At 34.9% G+C, this 27,526-nt stretch overlaps 1 protein-coding gene across 8 annotated transcripts in view; it reads left to right on the forward strand.

Annotated features, from left to right (window-relative positions):
• Window positions 1–27,526, forward strand: part of SOX6 (SRY-box transcription factor 6) — a 596,148-nt gene that overhangs the window by 169,894 nt on the left and 398,728 nt on the right. The window contains exon 1 of one of the 8 annotated variants that reach the window (XM_033119771.1): window positions 11,090–11,287. The exons of the other annotated variants lie outside the window; for them this stretch is intronic. Coding sequence (XP_032975662.1) covers window positions 11,283–11,287 — 5 coding nt within the window. The 5' untranslated portion in view covers window positions 11,090–11,282. Of the gene's footprint in view, window positions 1–11,089; window positions 11,288–27,526 lie in introns of those variants that run through there. 8 annotated transcript variants of the gene reach the window in all.

Consider the following 27,526-nt stretch of genomic DNA (forward strand, 5'->3'; position numbering starts at 1 on the left):
TAGAACTCTCAAAATCTTTTAATTTTCAATAATACAATGTATTAAAAATGTAGGACATTAAAAATGATTTGTATGAGTAGGATATCATCATCTAAAATTATCTAGATACTTTTGAACTTATTAGTATAGATATATTTCACACCATTCCCTCTCCTTGGAATACTTCTAAAAAACATATTTACTTATAGGATTTCTATCCATCTTTCAAGGCCCAGCTCCTTGTAGTCTTCTCTAATCTCACTTCATTTGAACATTCATAGTATATTGTATTTCTCTTTCTGCTTGTCACAATTTGTCTTTCTAGTTTCTGTGAATATTGTTTTCTGTTAGTTTTGGATCCAGAGTTTCTTTCTTTTTTTTTTCCCTAAGGGCAGAGGTATTAAGTCAAATCCATCTTAAATAACTTACATGATCATAGTACCAACTATTCAATGAGCGCTCAGTTTATAGTTATTGAGTAACTTAAACATTCTGAAAATCTCAACACTCCCATTTTTTTCATAATTTACAAAATTTGCATTGCTCTTCTTACATTTAACTTCTCTTATATGTGTTGATTGCTTTTACTGTTTCCATGTTATGCTGGGAATTAGGGAAGAAGTAGTTTCTTGAATTTGCTGGTGAGTTGAGTGAAACATTTTTTAAAAATGCAAAGTGTGAAATTCATTGTGGGTCCTTGAAGAAAATCTGGAGGTTGTGATGGGTGGGCAGGAAGGAACTGAAATGTCACCCTCACCATTACAGCTCATGCTCCTTTCATACCACTTGCCAGTTATGGTTTTGGAGTGGGAACTATGTCGTATTTCTTTGTACCTTCTCTAGCACGGTAGTTTGCTCCCATTCAGTGCTCTAAACATATGCATACAATTAACGTGTGAATGAATTCGACATCAATGAATATTGCTTTTGATGACTCAACCACTCTTTCCTTTAATGGCTTTCCACTTTCCCTTGGCTTTCTTTGCATTTATATTCTCCTTCCATTCTCTGATATAAAATACTTCATTCAAGAAAGATTTTGATGACCACATCAACCCAAGAGATAAATGGCCAATAATACCGTGTTTCCCCGAAAATAAGACCTAGCCGGACAATCGGCTCTAATGCATCTTTTGGAGCAAAAATTAATATAAGACCCAGTCTTATTTTACTATAATATAAGACCAGGTCTTTATAATATGTAATATAACATAATATAATATAATATTATATAATATAATACTGGGTCTTATATTGATTTTTGCTCCAAAAGACGCATTAGAGCTGATTGTCTGGCTAGGTCTTATTTTCGGGGAAACACGGTAGTTTAACATGTTGTTCTTTTGTGGCACATGCATTTAAAAAAGTAGAAGTCTTTTCAAATGAAATTAAGATAAATGAATTATGTAGGATCTTCATTCCAAATAAAAATGTTGGTTTACTTGACCTCATAGAAAAACATGTTTATAGCTAGGCTCCAAAGCAGTTTTTGTAGTGCTTAGAGACCCATGAATAGAAATTTCTAAAGAAAGTGGCTAAAGATAGGCCTCTATAAATCTTTGCAAGTGTTCTAAGGATTTAAACTTAACAATGGCTAAGGATGGAAAGAGTACTTTGGGATTGGTGGTTCTGAATTGAGGGAATGGAACTAAAGTTATCAAAAGAACAATTCTTTTGTGAAATATGTTAGCCTGGTTAGATTCATAGTTTTTGTTCCTCTTTTGAAACTGATCGAAACAACTCAGAAATCTTGGCAATGCAACTGCTATTACAATGAAGAGTTAACAATTATTTCTGTATTTTCCCCTGAAGTTACCTCACTGTAAAAATTATTGGAAAAAGTAATTTATGAGTTTCAGATACACTGTTTACTGTATTCCCTGTTCAGCATTTTTTTTTTTTTTTCTGGTAAGAGCACCTTGATTTTCTTTTGGGAAACAACCTTTCCTTCGCTTTTGGTAAATGTGGTTGGGTTAGAGCTGCCCTTACCCTCTCAAGTCACAGGGAGTGGGTGTTCTATGTGCCTGGCCACCGTGATTGGTTCAGAAATAAAACATGTTACTTAAGCCAGGCCAGTGAGACTTAACCCTGGGATCTTTGTTAGAGTCTCTGGGAAAGAAGCACTGTGATTGCTAAGTTGGAGTTTCTGCCACTGAAGGGGGAAAATCTGTCTGGGAGATGGAGAGGGACCAACTCCTGATTACATTAGTTAGCACTGAGTCCAACTGTGTCAGAAGCCAGGACTTTTCAGTCATGGTGAGCCAATAAATTATTTTTTTGATAAAGCTGCTTTGAGTTAGTTTTTATCACTTACAACTAAAAGTATTCTAGCGAATACAACCAGAATTCCACACTGACGTGGTGGATGGATGGATATATGTGATTTGGAGGACTATTTTGATGTCCATTGACTTGTCCAATGTGTGAAATTTATTTATTCCACTTTAATAAATCAGTGTGCATCAATGTGGGTGATAGGATGAAAGTCATTACTGTTTAAACAAGGATAATTTCTACTGAAATAATTTTAAAATTGTCAAAGAATAAAATGCAAATGAGATGATATAGCTAGTTAAGTTCCAGACTTCATGTTATTTTGAAAACAGGATAAGTGTATGGATTTTTCCTGGGTTAAAAATATAGTTTCCAAATATAGTTGTAACTTGCTTGTATTTTTCATATTCACTTGTCAATTGCAGTTTGATATTTTTGTTAGATACATAACTTGGTCAGGAATTGGAGAGAGTACTTTATTTACGTACGCTCTGAAGAAATATCCTCTGCTTGTGACAGTTTTTATATGTTAATCCGATTCATTAATATATAATTCGACTTGAGATCAACTTTCATGGATTTATTTCAAATTAGAGATCGTCTTATTAATTTGGAAGACAAAAAGAAATGGATATTGTAATACAAATTTTGCTGTGTTCCTGGGAAAAAAGAATCTGAATTTGGAAGGAAATTTATTCTTGAAATGGTTATGCAAACTCTACTTGACTTTGGTAAATCACATTTAAATGGGCAGTGCTTTTAATTTATATTTTTGTAAGATTATCTCTCTTATAAAAGTGCTGGACCATTTTATAGTAAGATTTTATTGCTTAAAAAAATTAAAAAATCCCAGCATTAAGATAAGATCCTAAGTTTTTCTGTTTCCCGCCCCCCCCTGCCACTCAGGAATGTATATCCCCAAATTTGGTCTTTATTGGGAAAATGTTAAGCGCCAAGATTTTAAATTTGCACCATTTTCTCCCTAATTCTGATAAGTTATAGCTGTGTCCCACAGATCTCAGTCCTGTGGGTGTTGAGGTGCTCCTTAGGAAATGATGCTGTTCAGAAGTTGGGGTGAGAAGTAGATCATTCATGAGAGTAAGGTCCTACTTAGAACCATTGTAAGATCAAATTAACGTTACAGAAGCCTTAACCTTTAAAAGTCCAGGCAGACAATAGTTCATTTGGAATGGCATGCACACACACTTGTTATATTGGTGAACTTTCTCCGAGTTAGTGGGTTTTGAAGTTTTATTATCTATCACGATGTAGGATTTCCCCTTTCCTCAAATGACTGCAAGTTTGCAACTCAGACCAAATAAAATTTAAAACTGGATAAAATTTCTAGGAAGAACCTGCTTCTAATAGCCTCTCCTTTCCTCTTCCTGTAACCATTCTATGTGGTGGTGTTTCTTTGTTTTTAGTCACTCACTATCTATTTATTTTCCCTACCCAAACCTTCTCACAGGATGGTATTCCATAGTAGTCACATATACCTCTATTATTACTATTTTTTGGTTAAAATTTGTATTTACATTAAAACAACAAGGTAAACAATCTTACATATGTCACAATTTTTCATTTGTTTTCATTTTTACTTACATATTTTTAGTCCTTGTCCATATATTTAAAAGCAATTTACCATAATTGTAATCAGAGCATAGGTGTTATTGTGTTCTTTGTTTTTCATTTAATGTTAAACAAACATTTCCCACCACACAGAGCTTGCCATGACCCGTACAGACATCTAGGGAAGCCCTGGTATGTCTTACCTTTTTTGGGTGAGAGCTTCCATTTGAGCCTCACTTTAGTCTTCAGCCTGGTCTTGAGATATTCCATTCACAATATTCCATTCTCCTGAAGGTCTTACTGAGGGAAGACGTAGTTTCTGACTTTTATGGGAATGTATCCTAACATTTTACCACTAACTATGAAATCTTCTGTAGGTTTTTTCTGCACCTCTTGCATCTATTGAGATGTTCATACACTATTTCTTCTTTAGTCTGTGCATATGGTGTTATTGGCAGATTTTCTGACTCATCTAGCATTACTGGGATTAAAACTTACTTGTTCTTGAAGGATGTTCATTTATACTCTAGAATTAGTTAATATTTAAAGGATTTTTGCATCTGTGTTCATAAGTGAGATTAGTGTATAATATTCTCTTTTTATAGGATCTTCATTTTGTTTTAGAATCAAGGATATTCTACCCTCATAAAATGAGTTGGGAGTCATAGACATCTTAGTGTGAAAGGAAGTCATAGTATTACCCCTTCTAGAGGCACTTAAGTTTAAACTCTAAGTAGGAGAAAAAAAATTTTTTTTTAAAATCCTTAAAGGATTTTGAAACATCAACCTGAGATAGCTATATTTTGGGGGCTGGGGGTGTTGGGGGGAGGGAAGTTGGGGATAGAGAAAATGTTGGTGAAATATGGATGTTACTTCCATAGTCTCTGTCACAGCAGTGCAATTATTTTGGTGTTTATCTCTGAATATTTTTGAGCAGACCTGTGATGTGATCAATTGGGATTAAGAGGAGAGCAGGTTGATGATACTGGTTAGAGAAGATATTATCAGAGAAATTTTTAACTGAACATTAAAAAGGGGTCCTGCACCAAAGTTGAAGCTAGACATGGTATGAGATTTAAATACATTCGATTACTCTGTTTATAACCCTACTGTCCTTTAAAAGGCAAAAGGAAAGAGCTTCTCTTCCAGGCCCCATAATTACTCAGTTGGTTGCGTTAAGCCATTTATAACATCATTCTTCTTCCAAGTTTCTCCTTAAGAGTTAGTTTGGGTCAGATTTTCATCTCTATGAAAAAATCTGAGAAGTAGATGTGGCTCCACATGTAATTTGACCTGTGTTTAATCTCATTTCATCCTATAAAATGTTGTTCAACACAAATGTTAGGAACTCTTAAATTTGGGTTTCCTGAGTATCTGACATGACTACTGATGCAATTTCTTACAAAAGAGGTGATTATGTTCTTCCACCCTTATCTGTTCTTCTAAATATATCACAATTTAATTCAACATGATTTTTGAATAGCTACGATGTACCAGATACTGGATATTCAAAGATGATGTGAAGTTGTCTTTCTTTTTCATCCTTGTTTTTGAAGCCCCTTTCCTTTTGTTGATATCCAGGTGCTTTTGTTTCTCTTTCTTTCTGCAGCTTTGTCAAAGCAAAGAGACTGTTAAAGGAACCTTTGAGTTAAGCCCAAGCTGCTTCTCTTGAGAAGAATTACTACAGATCACTAAACATGAGCCTATTGTTTGTTTAGAACCCAGTGTTGATGAGGACACAATGCTTGTCTTGATTCTTATGTGGACCTGTTAGCTTTGCTCTGTCCCATGGCCTTGGATCACTGCTCTAATGCTTGCTACTTGCTAAAAACCAGGGGAGAGGATTTGTGGACCAAAACGAGAAAACCAGTGCAAATTGCGTCCTTGCCAGGTATCCTTCTTGTTTATAAAAGGCAAACCATAATGTAGGGCTTCATTTGAAAACAAAATTATTACTGAAATAAGTTGTAAAGGAATGTGGAAAAGTTGAAGGGACTTAAAAAGCTTTTTATTATGCTCTTTTTTTCTGTTCTCCATTCATTGGATAATTCTTAAGATAGTTTTCTCCATATTATTCAGTTTTCTTTTTAATATCTTTGGATGCAAGATTGAGCTTTGCTGGCCTTTCTTTTTCTTCGGGTGTTAGTGCCAGCTCTGGCAGCCTCATTGTCACTGCTGGCTCAAATGAAGGAATGGCTGAAGGCTGCTTTTGGAGACCCACTTCACTGGTTATTTTAATTGCTCACAGGGATAATTGTTGAGTGGTGCTATATAGGATAGTATTTCCTTTGCCACAGGGTTTAGGAATTCTGCCCAGTAATCACTCCTACTCCTGCTGTATGAGTGTATCTAAATGGAAAGTCCGGTAACTGGCTCTAGGTATCTCCCTAAAACTATGTGTTGGGCCCCAACCAGATGAACTTTGGGAAATTCATGCAGCCACCATCACACTTTCCTCATTCTGCTTCATATGGTCAGAAACAGAGAGTTTGCAGGGTTTAACATTAGCTTCTTCATCATCTTATTCTAGGACACCCTCTCTCATACACCTAGCTCCTTGACCAAAGGTTTTCTTTCCATAATCAGAGAGAAGATCAATAGGGATATGAGTGATAAGGGCTAGGCTTAAAAAAATTATTCTTTTTAAACACTGCTGTGGCTATGTCTGCTGTAGTGAGAGACTGTGATATTCTGTTTGCCAGGATTCTGTGGAATGGAACTGTCAATACTTTCTGAGATACAGTGATGAAGAAAATTCTGTATCCAGCATCCATTAGATATTTCCTCAGACTCAGCTGCCTTTCTGGGTAGAAGGGAGCCTTCTGAAACACAACAGTTTGTAGTTTTGAAACCTTTTATCAAGGAATAACTGATTCACAACTAGTCAGTAAGGAAAAATAAAGGTGAACTTGTATCGGTCATATTTTAGAATTAGCTTTATAGTTGCAGTTTTTAAGTTGGAAATCAATAGAGATATAGTGGGGTGGGGTTGTTTGTTAATTGTTTTTTTTAAAGAGTTTTTGTTACTTATTAAAATAAAAATCATATCAATTTTGAGTAGCTATCTAGACTACATTGGAGCAAAACAGAAACTTCTACTGAAGAACCTGGAAATCATCAACATGACCTTGATCTCTTTGCTAAGACCGATTGCTCTAAAGGCCTTAATTCTCCTTCACCCTTACTTGTATCCAAGATCTTGGCCATGAAACTTTACGGTGACCTTTCACTGTGGACAGAGCCCTCTGTCTCACCTCTTGACCAGGGGATCCGTCATTTAACTGCTTTAGCCCATGGGATGATAGCAAATGTGACACACGCAGAGGCTTGTAAAAGCACATGTGCATTTCTCTTCACATTCTTGCCCTTTTCTGTCACTATGGAAAGAACAAGCCTGGGCTAGTCTGCTGGAGGATGAGACTTATGGAGCAGAGTTGAAGTACTGTAGTTGTCTCAGCCACGGCCATCCTAGATCAGCCAAAAGCCAGCCAGCCACAAGACATGTTGGTGAGCTCAGCTAAAACCATAAGAAATGCCCAGCTGACCTGCAAACACACAAACTAAACACATGCTTATTGTTTCAAGCCACTGAGTTTTGGGGTGGTTCAATCTGCAACATTCTTATGTCCATAGGCAATTGAAACAACCTCAAATAACCCCTTTTTGAAGCGATGCAACTGGGCAAATACGACAGGTGACCCTCAGTGATTTCTTTCCGTTCCAATGGCAATATGTGTTTCACATTGATTTCAAGAAATTCCTGGAGCCTGCCACTCAGTGATATGTGCATGAGACTTCACTGAAAATGAAATGTATTTTCTTTCTGGGTTGATTTGAGAAACTCTGGAGGTACTCCCCACTTAGTCTATATATTCAGCAAACGTATGTAAGCATTACTAGGCACAGAATCATTCAGTCCATAAAGACAGATAAGGAAGAAAATGCAAGTGATTGAGATAAGTTCATATTCATATTGTAAGAAACACAAATGCCAATATATCCTTTGTTAAGAGCAAATTTGGGCAAGTGAGGGTTGGTGGTGAGTGGAGTCAGTAAGATGGGAAAATCAAGGCTGGGAAAAGGGAAACTGTATTCACTTCAAGCCATTTAAAGACAAGCTAGTGGGGTAGTAGGTTAGCTCCGTTGGTTAGAGTGTGGTCCTGATCACGCCAAGGTTGCGGGTTCGATCCGATCCCCTCATGGACCACTGTGAGCTGCGCCCTCCTTTAAAAAGAAGGAAAGAAAGAAAGAAAGAAAGTAAAGAAGGAAGGAAGGAAAGAAAGGAAAGAAAGAAAGACAAGGTCGTGTAAAAAGGAATGTTCTGAGTGAAGACTCAGCTTTCAAATTTTAATCCCATTTATATTCTAAAAGTCCATATTATTTAAGAGGAAGGAAAAGGTTGGATGAAAAGAGGGGGTAAGAGGAGTTTAGTTTAGGGGCATGGTTCTTTATTCTTTCTTTGTGCTTTGAAATCAACTGACTATTGTCTTTTCTACTTTCAGGCCCACTATATAGTGTTGCTATTTCATTCACTTTCTTTAGTGGTAGAAAGACGTCTGCTTTTTAGTAAATATATAAGAAGTAGCGGGCTGAGAGTCAGCGTCCCTGGGACTGAACACATCTTAACCGTTATGGCCTGCATTCATCTGGAGTTGAATTTGGAGGAGGGCTGCCTGATGGGGGACCTGTATTTGGTTAATTCATCATATTACTTGGAAAGGTCCTTATTATTTTGCACAGCAGTGTGGTCACCTGGTGGTAGGTCATTAGCATTTTAGTCTTCTTTTCCTCACAACAATGTACAACATGCTAATTAGAGCATTCTGAAAGCTAAGTAACCGGTTTTAAAATCAGATGTTTTAATTTGCAGCTTTAATGGCTGTTTTTATAATAACTGGCTTTATTGGGGGTAAAAGCACTTCTCATGTTCCACTAGCAAGGCAGAGTATAACAGAAGCTGACAAAATTAAAAACCTCATGATGTGACCTTTGCCTGGGATAAAAGGCTGTTTCATAACAATTTCCTTTTGTTCTTTGTTTAAGCCATTACTCTAAAAGGAGCCTCCGATTAATCTAAGTAAATGCATCATTACAGTACTAATCCATGTCCTTCTGTCAGTGTCTGTTTTAATTAAATAAGAAATGCTAGCAGAAAGATATCACGCACAAAGCTGTGATTGGAGAAATAAGCACTGGTTGATCAGGGAAAGATTAAAAAGGGCTTTACTGTTTTGTCCATTTGCATAGCTCCAGATGCCACAGTGTTTCAGGTTGAAAGAAAACTTACAAAAGAGTTTAACACATTTCACTCTTATACATTTAAAATAATGGGATTTACCAATGAAATTCTAATCATCCAATTTATCACATATTAGACATTCCAAAGCAAGGAGCAGAACAGTTTGGGGTGTGTCTTTTAAACCTCTTATGCAATGTTGTGTTGTATCTGTGAAAACATACCTGCCAAATTTGCGTGTGTTGCTTCTTATTTTGGGTGACAGGGTGGTGAAACCTGATTGTGGACACACAATCGATTTTTTTTTTCTTCAAGTTTCTTGCAGTTTCTAGTTTAGTTTTTGTTTTTAATGGTTTTCTATTGATAATATGTAAAGAATTTAGGCATGTAATTGGTTTTTTAACAATGAAAAGTACATTTACTAAATGCTTATAAAATGAATGTATCTAGTTAGTATTGATACACTGTTACACAGAAACTCCTCATAGCATACAGTTGCAGAATTCCCGTGGTGAGGGTTTTCTCCATATACAGACCATTATTTGATGTAATGAAAAGAGAAAGTGTGCAACAGAGAGATTGTTAATTAATTTAGCTCAACAAGATGAAGATAAATGAAGCAAAACACAGGTTGAATGAAGCAAGAGGTCTTATTTACAATTTAATACATTTTTATATAATGCAGATTTCACTTGATAATAAATAAACAGACCCCCCCCCACACACCCCAAATACCTGCTAACATAAAAGTACACTCCCTCCCACTACCATTTAACACTAAAATCCTGACCTGACTTTACAGAAAACATGTACTGTGGCTCCATATAGAAGACACTTTTACAGTGTGTAAACAGTGCTTTTCTACTGCTAAGAATCCTGCTCTAGTTAATCTTTAACTTCAGTATTTTATTATTCTTGTGATAGACTGAGGATGACCATAAGAATAATTATCTGGAAAACTTCGAGTTTCTTGTTCTCCAGGTTATCCTGAGACATCTTGCTTCAATTATTTAATAATTATTTTATTTTAATCCTCTTTTTTTTTTTTTTAGCCAAAGGAAAGAAACTCGAAAGTGAGAAAAAAAAGAGCCATGAGCCTTTTTACATGTGCTTGAATCTGTAGCAATTGTGCAGAATTCTTAAATTAGCATTATTTTTAAAAGTCTCCCTTTCAGAGATTAATGAGCTTTAGCCAGTATTTGACCTTTTATCATTCTTGCTTTCTGCTCAGAAGTACTTCCTTCCTTCCTACAGTAGCTAGAAAAGACTGTCTCTTATCTTATGTTACAGTAGGCAGTGGTAACAGGGCTGTCTACAAATGGTGTTATTATGGTCACTATGTTTTTATCTCAGGGGTCATGAACAAATCCATGCAACTGCTTCTAAGGATTTCAATAAATAGGACTTTTTATCCAGACAATCGCCTTTTATGTTACTTTTAAACAAAACTACTAGTCCATCAAGAGTTTCAAAAGAAAACAATTCTACAGACTGCCGGTATGGCCGCGCAGACCAATCATCATGGCACCCATTCTCCAGTCCTTTATTTTTCAAGTCCACAACAATAGGTTGTTGATTCAATGGACAAGACCAGAACAATTAAGTTCTCTGTTTAGCAGCAGTGCAGCATTTTAATGCCCTTCTCTAATAATGGTCTCATTATTGTTATTCTAAGACTGGGCCTCAGGAGGAGGAATATTTGCTGGAGGTACGTCATTATTTTGCAAATTTCGATTAGCTCATCATGTTGTCTGTAGTGTGAAAATCGTAGCTAATTAGGGCAGCCAGTTAGACTACCAGCTTTTGAGCTTATGAGTTAAAAGGTAGCATACTTGATAGGCCAGTGATGTGAAAAAGGTGGTAAAAAGGAGGATTAGAGCAGTTGCCTTAGTAACTCCAACTTCCATCTGTGAGGGAACAATGGACTTGTGTTTCTCCCCCACCTTGGTGTAAAAATTGGTTTTGTTTTGAAAGGACAGGGTTCTTTTTATGACAATCTGGAATTCAGCCCAACTGAGTGTAGTTTTAGTTGTTAGGAGAGACCATTGGGGATAGGAAAGATGAAAGGTCATGGTGAGCTTCAAGGACATGAAAGGTTGTTGTCTCATGGAACAATGGTAGATTGTTTTTTCCTAATATTTCTAGCCAGCCCCTAAGTCAGGTGATGGAACAAATACCTACAGTTTAGTCAGGTGAAACAGGAGGGGGAGGGGGAAGGAGAAAAATGGGGTAAGAGAGAGTTTGTACTTTGTGAGAAAAAAATAAAAGGGTAATTTCAATTTGCTTTTATTAAGCAAAGTGCTATTTCTTTGTCACCATCTCTGAGATTCCGGTGTGCTTTGGATGGTTTGCCTCTGTGGGCCATCGCATCTCTGGGAAGCTCTCCAATGTGTTAGGAAATGTGATTTAAGCTTTCTTCTTGAACTCCCAGGAGGACCAATGATGTGACTTAACAATAAATTTAGTTGTTGTAGCTTTCTCACATATTGGTGTTCTTAAAAGGTTTTCCTTCAAATGTACACTGAATCAAATGAATGATAAATAGGAAAGAAATTTGTTTCACCACTCTACAGGGTTTTATCATAAATTCTATGACTTCCATCACAGAAAGTTTACAGGAAACTGTTTAGATGTTGCTGCAATAGTAATACAAATTTTTCTCTCTGTACATAAGAAAATGCCACAATTTAAAGAGCTATTGGGGGTTCTGTATTACAGAGGAGGTGATAGAAAAGGATTGGATACAGTGATATTTTTTAAAAATTCTCAAAACCAAATCACCCTCTCTGGGTTTGAAACTCTTTTCTTTCAGCAAAATAGGTGACTTGTATTTTCCTTCCATGTCAATATTAAAACACTTGGTTTTGTGTGTGTGTGTGTGTGTGTGTGTGTGTGTGTGTGTGTACAACCAGAAAGAGTATAGGAACATTATCTTCTTAAGCAAAAAAGATCATCTTTTGATGATCAAAGGAACCTTCGTATTTCTTCCTCTGTATTGTCTCCGAACAACCCTTGTGAAATTGAAGCTGGGCTTGGTCCAGGGTGTTGGGGGGATTTTCAAATTCCCTTTTAAACCCAGGTCTTTGTTTTTTACCTTCTTCTAGCCAACTGTCCTTATTATTGTAGGCTTTCTTTTTTTGAGAAGCTGTGTTCCTTTAATTTATTGCAGGAACCTCACAGACTTCAAATAATAATATCCTGAAACTCTAGACTTAAGGACTGTTGAGGTTATCTAGTCTGCTTGTATTTGAAAAATAAGAAAATTGAGACCAGAGAGTTGAAATGACTTGCCAGAGGTAACTCAAATAGTTAGAGGTAGACAAATAGATGCCATTTGCTATACTATTTAAATATAAGAACTTGAAATGAAAGAAAGAATGAAGAAGCATTATAGGAACATGTCTATCATTTTTTTCTCATCATTCTAGTGGGTGGTGGAGAGGGACTAAAGCTAGCATCTGGTGGTGATGGTGGGGTTGGTTTTCAGGTCAGATTTTTCATAACTATTAAAGTTACATTTTAAATAAATTAATCTTTCTTTTTTTCTGCCAAAAAGCCCCTACTAAAACTCCAGCATAAATGGGGAGAGATGTAACCCTAAGGTACATTCAGAATCTGCAAACTTTCTTGGTCCAGGTACTGTGTGAGATACTTTCATCTGCATTATTATAATTTAGGATTTAAACACTTACTTTCCAGTGTGGCAAATTAGTTAACTGTTCTGCTTCTTAGTTTTTGCATTTATAGAAAGGAAACTGATGTTTTTCAACTTTGTTAGATGTTGGCAGACATAAGAATCAGTATATGATTGAAAAATGCAATATACACTTGATAGAACATTAGGAGTATAAATATGTGCTTTATACAAACCAATATCCCAAGGCAAATATGAATCATAATAGTCAGGTCACTGTAAATGGCATAGTTTATTTTTAGAATTGTTCAAAACATATTTAAAATCTTTGGACTCTTTTTAAACATAGAAGAGAAAATAAAATAATCCATAATTTAAGCTTATTATTTCACAATAAAAAATCTACTCCCTCTAACATTTTGACATATTTTATTTCAGTCTTTTATCTAAGTATGTATGAGAAGAAAGAACATATCTAGCTTGTTTACTGCCTTCTCTTCGGTGTCCAGAACAGGGTGTGGCTCATTGTAGGTACTTGAAAAATAGCCGTTGACTAAATGAAAAAAACATGCACAACTGGATCATACTTTAGATACATTTTTGTATTTAAGAAATCATTTTGTTGGATTTTCACATGTTAATAGTCTTTTGAAAACATGATTTCTAATGACTACATAATATACCATCATATGGATGTCCCACAGTTTATTTTACCATTAAATTATTGATTTTCAACTTTTCACTATTATAATATGAAATTTAATTTATAAAGGTATCTTTCATTTATTTAAAAATTGATGGAAAAAACCCTATATGATCATAGAATCCCACTAAACTCCATCACTTCTTTCAGTCTTTGCTTAGATGCCATCTTCTCGGTGGGGTCTACCTTGGCCACCATATTTTAAAATTGCAGTCCTCCAAACAATCCTGATCCCCTTAATGCTATTCTATTGGTTTCTATAGCTTTTATCAGCTTTTAACATACTGTTTAATTTGCATATCTATTACTTTTTTGTGGGTCATCTTTCCCTTAGATTTCCTACAACATAAGCTCAAGATAGCAGAGATTTTTTTCTGACTGTTTTTGTCATATTCCCCAGTGTCATGACCAGAGAACACAGTAGATGTTCGAACAATATTTGTTAAATGCATTTATTGGAACTTAAAAAGATGAAATTATCTTTTTAAAGTCAAGAATCAATCCTTTTTTTCTCCACACGGACAACTCTCATCAACCACTTTGTACACTGGCTAATGACTTCTGTTTTGTCAATGTTAATATGTACACATCATTCAGTTAAATTAAATCATAGCACTTGACTGACTCTTAGGCCATGTTGGCCTAAGTTTATGTCTTGAGACAGATGCCCCAAATTTTGGCCACTTGAAATCACTCTGAACTCTAGCTTTAGGGAGATGGTTCTGGATGACAGTCACCACTGTCACTCTAAATGATTCTTTTCTTTATCTAGAAGTCCTTCTGATAAGACCCTTAAAGTTTGTGTCTGACCTGGGCGCTTAACCTGATTACTTATCTATATTTTGGGATGATTTTACTTTATTCTGCCCCTAACTGATATTGGTTATATTTTGAAATTTTCTTAGGAAACACATGTCACAAACTCTTATCTGTTTCTTTACTGTCTATAGTTTACACTTTCCTTTAAAAATAGACCTTCCATACGACCCCGCAATTCCATTTCTGGTATTTATCCAAAGAAAACACAAACACTAATTCAAAAAGGTATACAAAAGGCCAGACAATTAAGTTCTCAAACTTTCCACTGTGCATTTACACAGTGGAAAGTTTGAGAACTTAATTGTCTGACTCGCACCACTATGTTCATTGCAGCATTGTTTACAGTAGCCAAGATACAGAAGCCACCTAGGTGTCCATTGATAGATGAATGGGTAAAGGAGATGTGGTACGTACACACACACACACACACACACACACACACACACACACACACACAGAGGAATATTACACAGCCATGAAAAAGAATGAAATCTTGCCATTTGTGACAACATGGATGAAACTAGAGGGTATTATCCTAAGTGAATTAAGTCAGACAGAGGAAAACAAATACCATATGGTTTCACTTATATGTGGAAACTAAACAAACAAAACAAAAACAAAAATAGATTTATAGAAACAGAGACCAAGAAGATGTAGGCAGAGGAGAGAGGTGGGTGAATAGGTAAACTGTGCAGGGGAATGTAGTCATTAATACTGCGATAAGTTTGCAAAGTGACAGATGATTACTAGAATTAGTGGGGTGATCACATTGTAAGGTATAAAAATGTCAAATAACTATATTGTACACCTGAAAGGAATATAAACAATAAAATATTATAAACCAACTATACTTAAATTAATATATATGTATTAATTACCACTCTGTGTCCTTTGTGGATAAGTGTCAATTATTATCTTTATATAGTAGCGATTTATATAGCTACACTAATCCCTTATTTATATGGTATTTATAATTTCAAAGCTCTTTAATAAATATGATCTTGTTTAATTATCAAAATAGTCCTAGACATACAAAGCATGGTTTATTATACCCATTTGAGCTGAAGGCAAAGAAAACTTAAGAGATTTAATCCAGATCAGAAATCTAGGAAGTGATAGAAAGGCCATGAGAAATCTGAGTCTTCTGAATTCTGCCAGTCCAGTTCTGTTTTTCTTTTAGTCACTTGAATCTTCTCTTTGGGTTAAATAATCATTGTTTTGTTGACCTTTTTAAATAGGTTCCATGAAAATAAAAGCAAATGATTAAAATTAAAACATTTTCCCCTTTGTTTTACCTAGCCTACTATTCCAGTTCTCAAGGACGTTCTTTCAGCTTTCCATGGTTCTTTTTCCATAGTCATTATCTTTTCTCTTATTCTGACTGCGAACATGAGTTGCTTTTTTTTTTTTTTTTTTTTTAGCAATTTGTGAAACCACTGATTGCCATATCTGTCTTTTCACTTTTTGGCTAGTTGTTCATTTCACATCTCTAAATGTGACTAAACAAGTTCTGTTCATTGTAACAAGAGACTGATAGTGGTCCCCTGGGATGGGAACAGCACTAGGAGAAAGTTAACACAGCAGACAAAATGCATTAGCTAAAAGACTGGACAGTGAACACCAATAAGTATAGTCCATGTACGTAAAAGAGAGGCACAAAACAGGAGTGTAAGTGTTTCATGAAGTAGACAAAACAAGACAAGCCTGGGGCCTGTGGTATTTAGAGATTTAGGCAGCTAGGGCACTATAAGGCCGGTAATGCCAAGTGGAGTGAAAGGACAGAGTCCAGTTTCTGAGTAGTCTGCAAGTGGAAGGTTACTTGGTCTTGGAAGGAGTAGTGCCCTCAGGTACAGGAAAACAAGGTAGAATCCTAGTTATTGGAATCAAAGCAAAATATCAAGGTCAAACTAGCAGCAGGAGTAATTAAATTCATTCTCTGCCCCAAGGGATTGGGTTGGAGTCTCTTCTGGATAAGGTTAGAAATGGTTCCAGAGCAGTGGCTCTTAAACTTTTAATGTACATGAGATTCTTCTGGGGTACTTCGGATTTCTGAAGTGGGATCCAAGTGTCTACATTTTTAACAAACCCCCCAGATTATTGTCTTGCAAGTGTTTACAAATCACATTCGGAGAAAATTTCCATACAGCCTGAGATGACATTTACTATAGGATAAGGGACCAAGTGATTAAAACCATTGAGAGAGGAGGTATTTAGAGGTTGGAAGTCAGACTTTTCTTCTAAGAGAAACATGTATCTGTTATGCTCAGAGCTGATGTGTATTTATCTGATCTAAGAAAGCAGAAAACGTGGTGGGTGATACGTACTGAACTGGAGTGTTATAAAAGCCTATTAGGTTTCTTTTTTTTTCGTGTTTTTTGTGTTTATGACCTGAGTACTTTTGCAATATCTATTATAACATAAAGGTTTATAACTTTTAGTATAAAAAAGCAAAGCTGATTGTTCTCTTGTGCCTAATCTGAACTGTCCCTCATTTTTATTTTCCATTTGTTATCTACATAATTGAATTTCATCTTTTTTTTCCCCCCCGCTTCATAAATTGATTAGCATGAATTGGGCAGACTGCTGTAATGCTAAGGGTTAACCAGGAGAGAATTACAAATGAACTATCTGGAAAGTTGATTATTAATCCAGCTAGAGAAGAAATATCCTTTTACTTAGCAAGAATGAGTATCCGAAGAGCTGATAATATTGTTCAGGCAGTGAGGTGGAATGGCAGAGCTTGGTAAGTAAAACAAAACTTGGAATTAATCTTTTATATCCATTTTTTAAACTGTATAGAATTTTGATTTATTGAAACCGTTGACTGTAAGATGAATTTACAAACTGCTGGCACAAATTTAAAAAGTTCCAAATGTGTTTGTTAATGAGATCCCTACATAGACTATCGGTAGAAGTTAACTGAAAAGTATTTACATAAGTAGATAAATATATTTAATTTTGAATATTATAAAAGTGCATGATTAGATGCGTGATTACGAACAAGGAAGTGGGAACGGAGAAATGATTATTAAAACAATCGAAGTCTAAACTTCAAACTGAAGAATATTGAGTGACAAACTTGTTTTTACACAAGAGCAAGTTCTTAGGTATGACAATATAATTTAAAATATAATATTTGCATAAAGATCCATTGAGACATTTTTCAGACTTCTAGGTAACAAAAACTGTCATAAGTTCTCTTATTTTCTGGTTCCTAGTACTCATTTCATCATGGTGTTTAATTTATGGAACTTTCTGAAGATAGATTTTTATTGTATTTGTGAATCGGAAGGAAGGAAAATGAGAGGATCTGTGCTATTTGTACAAAGCAAATTAAGTGAAAAGATGTGATTTTAATAACGTTCTTGCATCAAAGACTGCTCCTTCTGTTGTAGAAAGAATTTTGATGTCAATATTCAATTCTGTAAGGTTGAAGTTTCCCATGAATTACTTGATATTGCAAAAATGAGCCCTTGAAACTCGTTGGTCCTGTGGTCCTCTCTGGACCGTATTGAATATCATTGCAGCTTTATACAATCACAAATCATGTCAACATAGCATTGTACTTAGTATCACTTAGTAAACTCACTAAACTTGCCTTCAATTGTAACTGTGCACCATCAAATACAGGGTTTTAATCTTTTCTTTAAAGATATTTTCTTCAGTGGCAACAAAAAGGCCTCAAATTAAGATTTTGTTATTTAATGCTTAAATGAGCACAGAAAAAGTGTTTAAAAAAAACTATAAATTCAATGTTGGAAATATATGTTACGCGTGTGCATGTGTTTGTGTGTTTGTGGATATATATATAGTATATATGTATTCAAAATGCCAGAGCACCATTTGGCCATATGCACTCAGCTTTTTTTTTTTTTTTTTTTTTAAGTTCTGGTGTTCTGGCCCATATTTAGGACAGGGAATATAGAGTATAATAAATGAAATAGCAAAAAACAATAGTTAAGATTTATGGAGCTCTTGTGTGCTAAATGCTATGTTAAATGCTTTCTCTAATCCTCATACCATGTTTCCCTGAAAATAAGACCTAGCCAGACAATCAGCTCTAATGAGTCTTTTGGAGCAAAAATTAATATAAGAACCGGTTTTATATAAGACCCAGTCTTTTATTATAGTAAAATAAGACCGAGTTTTATATTGTAGTAAAATAAGACTGGGTCTTATATTATAGTAAAATAAGACCGGATCTTATATTAATTTTTTCTCCAAAAGACACATTAGAGCTGATGGTCCAGCTAGGTCTTACTTTCAGGGAAACACGGTATTAACTCTGTGATAGTTGGAAAGCTACAAGGATTATAGTGTATGCTCAAACAAAAGATTGATTAAGGAGCCTCTAACACCTGATGATTGAAGTTGAGAAAATAAAGGTCCAGGAAACAAAAGTGTTTAAGAGGGGAGAGTCCTAAATTGTATGGGCTTGTCTTTCTCAAAATTGAGATTTAATATGGGCCTAGGAAAGAGGAGGAGAAGGAAATGGACCAGTGCATTCTTACCATTAATTAATTCTTTAAAAACAATTTTTATTATGAAACTTTCAGTCATACCAAAATGTATAAAGAATAGGTTAAAATACCTATGCGTTTATAAGCAATAAAACATTTCCAGTACAGTTGAAGCCTCCTGTGAACTCTTTACCAATTTTATATCTCCCTTTTTGTGCCAGAGGTAACCATTCTTTTGAATTTGGTGTTTATCATTCGTAGGCTTTGCTTTATACTTAAACTTAATTCCATATCCATTACATAGGAAGACAAACTCCACTTACCATTCTTTGAGATCCAAGAAAGACCTTTTCTTTTCTTCCTATTACACTTTAATTAAAACAAAAAAATCCCTAACATAATCTGTAAGACCTTAGTTAACTCTGCGTAATCTGGCCTCTTCATTGCCAGCCTCACCTCCTGTCTTATTCCCAGTGGGTCTCTCTGATATACTGATCTGTACACTCCAAGTTTTTTCTTTGTCCAAGGTCTTCATATAACGCTGTCTCCTCAAGTGGAATATGCTTGTCCCATTCGTCTGGAGAATGGTTCCTGCTTAAATGGTTCCCTGTTTAAACACTGTTGCTTCAGAAAAACCTTCCCTGATCCTTCCACTTGAAATCATGTCTGCCTGCAAAGATCTTGCTTCCCACCCTTTAATTTATTTCATAAAAGATACTGCAATTTAAAATTGTGTTTATTTTTTGTGATTTTTGTTTAATGTCTGTCCTTTACTCTGGACTGGCCCATTTTGTTCTCACATGTTTTCCCCTCGCATTTAGCACATATGGTCTTGTACATTACAGGCATTCAATAAATATTTGTTGTTGTTATCAGGGAGTGGAATGCAGTGAATGAGAAAGAGAAAGAAAGGGATATTGAGAGAAAGAAAATAAATTACATAAAAATGGAGTCTGTGGCTTAGTTTGTATATACTGTTTAGGTAAAATTATGCAACTTGATGTGAGGCAAGTTTGGGGTGAGGGATGTGATAGGGACTTTTTTGTCTCTTATCATCCAGCTGTAGAACATGTGACAGCTTTTCTCCATTGTTGCTTCTTGTTTTTCAGTGTAATCTTTCACTTTTGTGTTCTCATTTTGGGGAATCTGTATTCCTGGATATAAGTACTGAGCTTTCAAATGATAAACTTTTCGAGCAGCCCCAGTGGCTATAATGTTAATGTGAAAACACTGTAATGGGCTCTAAAAATCTGGAAAAATTTAGGATACACAGTTGAGAAAATATATATGGTACTTTTGAATAGGAAAGCCACGAGGCCACTTGTAAGAGTTTCAAGGTGGGTAACTATAACTAAAATATTCATAGTGGTGACAGTTGCTCTATTATTGCTAGGCAGTTTGATTTATTTTCAGGAGAAAATAAAGGTTATAAAAAAGGAAAAAGAAAATGAAGTCAGTCTGAGAGAAGGGCTGGGTTTTCAAAATGTCAGAATCTACTTATGTTATACTCTATGTAAATCTTAGCTGGCATTTGTAATTAAAGTCCAAGCCTACAAGATTATACCGAAAAAAAAATTTTTTTTTTTCGTTGGTGGTGTGGGAAAAGGAGATACAAAAGAGAATTTAATTAAAATGTCTTAGTGTTAAAAGGAGGGGCTTTGTGGAGTGTCTCATTTGTGGTTATAGAAGGTGCCATTATTAATAATAATATTGTACCTTACATTTTTATTACACTTTATACTTTTAATTGAACTTTTTCCTATATTACCTTATATAGTTCTTATAGTAACACCGTGAGAGTGTTAAAACAGGGGTCTTATTACCTTTGTTTCATAACTAGGAAAACTGGGACAGAAATCAGACAGAGGCTAGGCCTAAATTTAAAATAAGTTTTCTAGGTATAGTTTTTAAGGCAAGATTAATATTCACTCTACCTCTAACCCGCCAAAAAGGTTTAGATTAGAGGGTATAATTAGGTTCTTCTAAGGACCAGGATGAATTAGGTGGATGTCCTTTATAGGTTTTCCAGGCTTAAACATTTCTTTTTCTAATTTCCTAAAGATGCAAAGTAGTTAACAATCTCGAATGAATGGAACAGAGCCAGTTAAATGCATATAATTAAAGACGCATTACTAGCCTATTTTAAGTTAAAGCTTATTGGATGAAGTTTAATGGGTGCAGTCCTTGCCTGATATCTTAGGGGTCCAATAATCAGGAGAAATAGGTATGAACTTATAAGAATGAAATACCATAATTTGAAGTAAATGAACTGTAGCTTAAATAAAACTATGTGATGAAGCAGAGGGTGGAAACCCAAGTCACGTGAACTGAGGACGGACACCTCTTGGTACCCATTTAAAAGATTTTTTTTTTTTTTTAAAGAAAAAGTGGAAGGCAGTGTATATGTTGCATATATACATGTGTGCAGGAAAGTGGAGGGATATTTTTTTGGAGATAAATGCCAGGAGGTATTTATAATGATTAGCCAAGAGGGCTGTTTGTTGCTTTAAGGTAAAAGTCAAATCTTGTATTTTTCAATTGGCCAAAGCCTGGTTGCAGAGAAATTTAATTTTCAGCCTTTCTGGGCCAGTTGGCAGAAGCTTCCCTTAGGTTAAAAGAACCAGGCATGTTTACTCTGAAGAACAGAAGTCTTAAGAGAATCTGATGACTGTCCTGGGATGACTAACATACTGTCATAGGGAAAGAATGTATGAGGTCTGACAATTAAGTTTGCGAACTTGTTGCAACAATGTTGCTAACCTTTTTTGATCTCAGAGGGATTATTCGTTATGAATTTGTACCAACTAGACAAACAGTTAACCAAGTTTACTATTTAGAAGTGCTGAAAAGGCTGTGTGAAAAAGTTAGATGAAAACGACCTGAACTTTTTGCCAACAATTCATGGCTCTTGCATCACGACAATGCACCACCAGCTCATACAGCACTGTCTGTGTGGTAGTTCTTAGCCAGTAAACAAATAACTGTATTGGAACAACCTCCCTACTCACCTGATCTGGTCCCCAATAACTTCTTTCTTTACTCAAAGATAAATGAATTATTGAAAGGAAGACATTTTGATGACATTCAGGACATCAAGGGTAATACGACAACAGCCTTGATGGCCATTCCAGAAAAAAAGTTTCAAAATTGCTTTGAAAGGTGGATTAGGCACGGGCATAGGTGCATAGCTTCCCAAGGGGAGTACTTTGAAGGTGACCATAGTGATATTCAGCAATGAGGGATGTAGCACTTTTTCTAGGATGAGTTCGCGAACTTAGTTTTCTGACCTCGTTTACTATGGAGAGCCAAAACCAAGTTAGCAGCAGGTGAAGGTTACAGGGAGCCAGAGTCACAGGAACAGCAAAAGCAGAACTCTGTAAAGGTTACTGTTGTCTAAAAATGAAATGAGCTTCCTTGTTGAGGTAGTGGAGGCCTTGTTACTGGAAGGAATTGGCGAGAAAGATTAAAATGTTGAGTTACACCAAGTTATTTCAATAATAAAGCTTATAAGAAGATGTCCTCTGTGTGTCACCTGGCTAAGATAAGGAGGTGTGTCAACATAAAGGACAAAAATCTGTGCTTGTATTATGTGATGCCAAGAATGAACTTCATGAAGACCAGGTTTACTTTCTGGGTTGCTCAGCCATATTTACTCTAATATGTGAATTTTTAAAAATCCATGTATTTTTATCTGTAGGCAACCGTTTGATGCCTGGAATTACCCCAAATAAGAATCTGAGACTTCACCAGCTATTTCCAAATCTCAGAAGAAGTGGCATAAGAGAATGAAACTTTATTACAGGGGGGAAAAAGAGAAATTGCTTTGTTTCTCCATTGGGTCCAGATCTAAACAATAAGAATTTAATCTGGCTTAGATAGAACATATTTAAAACTAACACTAAATTCATATATTTACTTTAAAAATATTCCTCAGCTTCTGGTACATTAACAGGATCAAGGATTGCATTTTTAAGTACCTTAGAGATTTTCTGTTATTTTAGTTTCTCCTCATGGAATTTTAATACTTTCATCAAAAAATTAAAAATATTTTAAAATTACACAAGCAATACAGAAATACATTTTTTTTTGTTGTAGAATAATGCCTGGCATATAGTAGGCAACCATTAAATATTTCTTGAATAAATAATTATTGAAAAAAAAGCAAAGGAAACTTTCCTTAATTTCTCTCCCTATCCTAAATTCTGTTTTACTTCCCAAACTTATTACTCTATCAATCTGGTTTGTATGCTTTCAGACCTCTTTCTATATAACATATACAATATACACAATATATAGGAATATGGAGTTTTATTTTGTGTGAGGATAACACTCCCCCTTTTTACACACTTCTGTTTTTCATTGAAATTATGACTTAGACTTCTTTGTCAATTTACATAGGTTTATTTTCTTCTGTAGAGTACTTTATACTTTATATGTACAATTGTTATATTGACAGACTTGTGAGTTAGTTCCAATACAAATACTCAGGTAAATTTTAGGTATTTAAAACTTGGGGGATGGCAAAACTTGACTGTGTTCTTTAAAATATATAAAATGGGCATATATAATGTCTAGTTGACAGGGTTATGAGAATTAAGGACATTGTAGACAGAAGAAAGGAATGTGTAAAGTCACGGAGGAGTGAAAAAGAATCGTATCATTTAATTCTTCATTAAGGCAATACAACAAGTCTTTATTATCAGTGGATAATTGGTAGTGAAAAAAGGCTGCTTTAAATTACTCCATTTAAAACTGAGTGGGGATAACAACTATTAACTCTGGACAAATTGCAAAAACAACTATCTGAAGTATTGGTGAGCCACCAAAAGCAGGTTACATTTTGAGAGGAGATGATGTTTTCAAGAAGAGAGGGAGGGATACTGGGTAAGTTGGTCATTTTCAAGGTTTCCAGTATGAGAGCAGGTCCCAGTCTGTGCCAGACAGGGAGGACTAATCAAACTCCAACAGAAAAATCAGCAGTCTTTCTGGTGGAGAGACCCAGGAGAACAGACCTTGGGTCACTCACAGCTACTGGGACATGAAAAGATAGTCCTGGAAAGGAAAGAGCAACAGAAAGGGAGTCCTAACTTCTGTGTATAAACTTTGCCTCAGTTTCTGGCTGATCCCCACCACGCATGCACAGGGCAGGCCTTAAGAAGCCTATGTAAGGATAAAAGAAATAAACAGATAATTGAGCTGCTGTCCACTGCAGGTGAGACAGAATGTGCAGTTAGGGAATAAGCAAATAAGCTTTTTGTTAAACAAACACATAAACAAACAAACAGAAAATGACACTCTTCAGAGCACTATCGAAGAATTCAGAGTATCCACAACATGATAATAATAATGTCTAAGATATAACTCAAAATTACTCAACATATGAAGAAGCAGGGAAATATGAAAAAAATAGGGCATTTCAGCAAAGAGATTGAAATTACAAAAAGAACCAAGTGGGAACTTAAAGTTGAAAAATGTAATATGTGAAATAAGAAAATAACTTGATGGGCCAATCAGTAGAATAAAGATGACAAAGGAAAAAGTCAGTGAAATTGAAAATAGATCAATAGAAATTATCCAATTTAAAGAACAGAGAAAGAAAAAATGGAAAGGAAAATAGTATGAGAGATATGTGGGATAATATTAAATGGTCTAACATAAGTAACTCCCAGAAAAAAAAAGGAGAGCAGTATTAGGGGGAAAAGTGAAAAAACAACCAAAAAACAAAACAACCAAAAAAAAAAAAAAAAAAAAAGAAACACTTGAAGAAATAATGGCCCCCAATTCTCCAACTTTGGTGAAAGAGTTAAATTTACAGACTCAATAACTTCAGTGTATCCCGAAGAGGATAAATGCAAAGAAAAGTATGCCTAAACACATTATAATAAGCTGCTGAAAACTAGAAAAATTTATAGGTAAAAATTGTTTTTTTGTAAAGACCCAAAAAAGAGAACACAACTTAGTGATATCAGAAATGAAAGAGTAATTATCACTACAGAATTTATAGAGACTAAACAGGCATTAAGGGAATTTTATGAATATCTATATGCCAAAAAAATTGTACTACTTAGATGAAATGGATAAATTTCTTGAAAAGTACTTAACTAAAAGTGACACAAGGCCAAAACAGAAAACCTAAATAGCACTTTATCTATAAAAGAAGTTGAATTTTTTAATTAAAATAAAAACTTTCTATAAGGAAAACTATGGGCCCAAATGGTTTCACTGGTGAATTCTATCAACCATTTCAAAAATAACACCAATCTTACACAAACCCTTTCAAAAAATAGAGGAAGGAAGACTAATTCCTACCTCATGAGACTAGCATAACCCTAATACCAAACCTGAAAAAACATTACAATAAAGGAAAATTTTAGAATATCTCTCATGGTCCTAGAGGTAAAAATTCCTTGAGAAAACATCAGCAAATTAAATCCAGCAATATAAAGAAAAGAATAATATATTATGATCAAGTAGGGTTTGGCCCAGGATTCCAAGGTTGATTTAACATTTGAAAAATCTCACCATATTAACAGAATACATGGGAAATATATGATCATCTTAATAGAATAGAAAAAAAGTATTTGACAACACCAATTCATAATTAAAAAGTAGGAATAGCAAATAACTTCCTTAACCTGACAAGGACATCAGTGAAAAACCTACAACTCACATCACGTTTAAATGGTAAAATATTGACTGCTTTCTTCGTACAGTAGAGAACAAGATAATTCATGGCGGTGCTCACTCCTATTTGACATTGTATTTGAGGTCCTAACCATTGTAATGAAGTAAGGAAAGGAAACTGTATAAACATATGACAGGAAAAAAGTAGAACTATCTCTACCTGTACCTTTGGCAAGATCATGTTATATAAGGTCTTTTGTATTTTAATATACTAAGTGGATGGAGATCAAAATTTCATAGTAAACAATGGGGAAAGTGACTTTATTTTGACTCCGTCTTAAAAATTAAAACTAAAATTAATAAAAATAAGTTTACATAATTGGCAACATTTCATTTGTAACTCTAACTCTGCATTATTTTTTAGAAGCATGAATTAACTGCTTGTTTTCTGAATAATTTTTCAGGTTGTGATAGCACAATCACTTTTGATTGTAGCACCATTTTTGCAAAGAAAATTTCCTAAAAACATAATCTTTTTAATATTCAAATCATTCTCTTTTGAATAATCTACCATATGAACTCTCACTTCTGCCAATTTCTGGTTCCTCAAGGTCTACCTAATCTAACTACAAATTCTTGATTTGTCAATGATTTGAGTTGTTCTTCAACACTGCATGTCTATGAATTTCTGTATCTTTTGCAAGATTTGCAATTTCACTTTGCAGTCACTTAAAATTTTTATTTTGATTATTTTTTACAATATTCCACAATGCCATATACATTAATCAGCTAGCTTGATTCTCAACTTGACTGAAAAAAATATTGGTCAATTTTTAAAAGTATTCCTATTCTTAGGCTATACTTCAATTAAATCAATCTTTAGGAATGGGACCCAGGTATCAATATTTTTTCAAGGCTCCTTGTGACTCCAATGTGCAAATAAGTTTGAAAGCACTCAGTAGTGATTATTTATCAAAGATATAAGGAAACTGACCCAAATGGGTGAGATACATGATAAGTTCATTTGTGAGAGATTTGTGTGAAGACTAATTTTATAAATGCTCAGATCATTAGTGAATATTTTTGTATCTTGATGCCTTTTACTTTCTATGTAATTTTAGAGACTCACATAATGAGTTTTTGAATAATGAGAGAATCTCCTATATCCATTGAATGCCAAGTGTATGTATGGGCCAGGAATACAGTGGCCCATACATACGCTCGGCATTCAAAAACTAAAGTGTTTGTTGTCCCTGCAAAGAAGGGGGAGATACTAAATAAATATTTAATTATAAGATAATAGATGCTATGAAAGGAGGGGGAGACCTAACCTGGCCTTGGGATCAAGGATGATGACTCTACATTAGTGATATTAAAGCTGAATCCTACAAGATAAGTAGGAGATAATTTGCTGAACAGGAGACATATAGGGAACAGAATTTTTTTAGGCCATAGTTGGGAAGAAGTGTACAAGCTCTAGGAACAGAAATCAGGCAAAGATGACTAAGAACCATCAACAGAGAATATAGTTAGGATCAAGTCTTAAGTTGCTAAGTGTGTGTGAGTGTCAGAAGATAAGATTAAAAAGATGGTTTGGAAGATATTAATAGGTCTTGTGTCCATACCAAGAAATTCGGAGTTTATTCAGTATTATGAGGAAAAAACAAAAGTTTTAAAGCAGGAGATTGCCATGATCAGATTTTATATTTTAGGACCACAACTCAGGTAGGGACTAAAAAAGAAAAGAAAAGATTTCCCAATGTGATGTTCTCACTGAGAATCAGAAAAATGAACTTTTCTTTGTTTTGCTTTTCCTGCATTTCAATAAAATTATTAAAGCAGAATGGGAATTCTTCTCCAAGTCTTATAATTACTCCATTCTCCAAGCTAAATGCAAAACCACATGTATGAGGACAAAACAAATATCTTTACTAGCACCCCTCAAGAACCATATATATACCAACACAAGCAGAATCTTCTTAGGAGTTTGTGAGTTTGCCAAAACAGTTTTGAAATAAGGCCAGGAGCTTGAGAGTCATACTCAAGGGACAGTCCCCAGAGAACAATATGGCTCCAGAAACCATAGTTCTCTGATGATACTAAAGTGGCCCAAGGCAATTATTTTGACCACAGTAAACATGAAATTATCCTTTTAGTTTGAATGACTGTTAGCTAGTAGGATAACAAGTGGAGGAGGAAAAAAAGAAAATTTTAATTAAATAATGTTT

This window comes from Rhinolophus ferrumequinum, chromosome 11, assembly GCF_004115265.2.
Source record: "Rhinolophus ferrumequinum isolate MPI-CBG mRhiFer1 chromosome 11, mRhiFer1_v1.p, whole genome shotgun sequence".
Lineage (NCBI taxonomy): Eukaryota > Metazoa > Chordata > Mammalia > Chiroptera > Rhinolophidae > Rhinolophus > Rhinolophus ferrumequinum.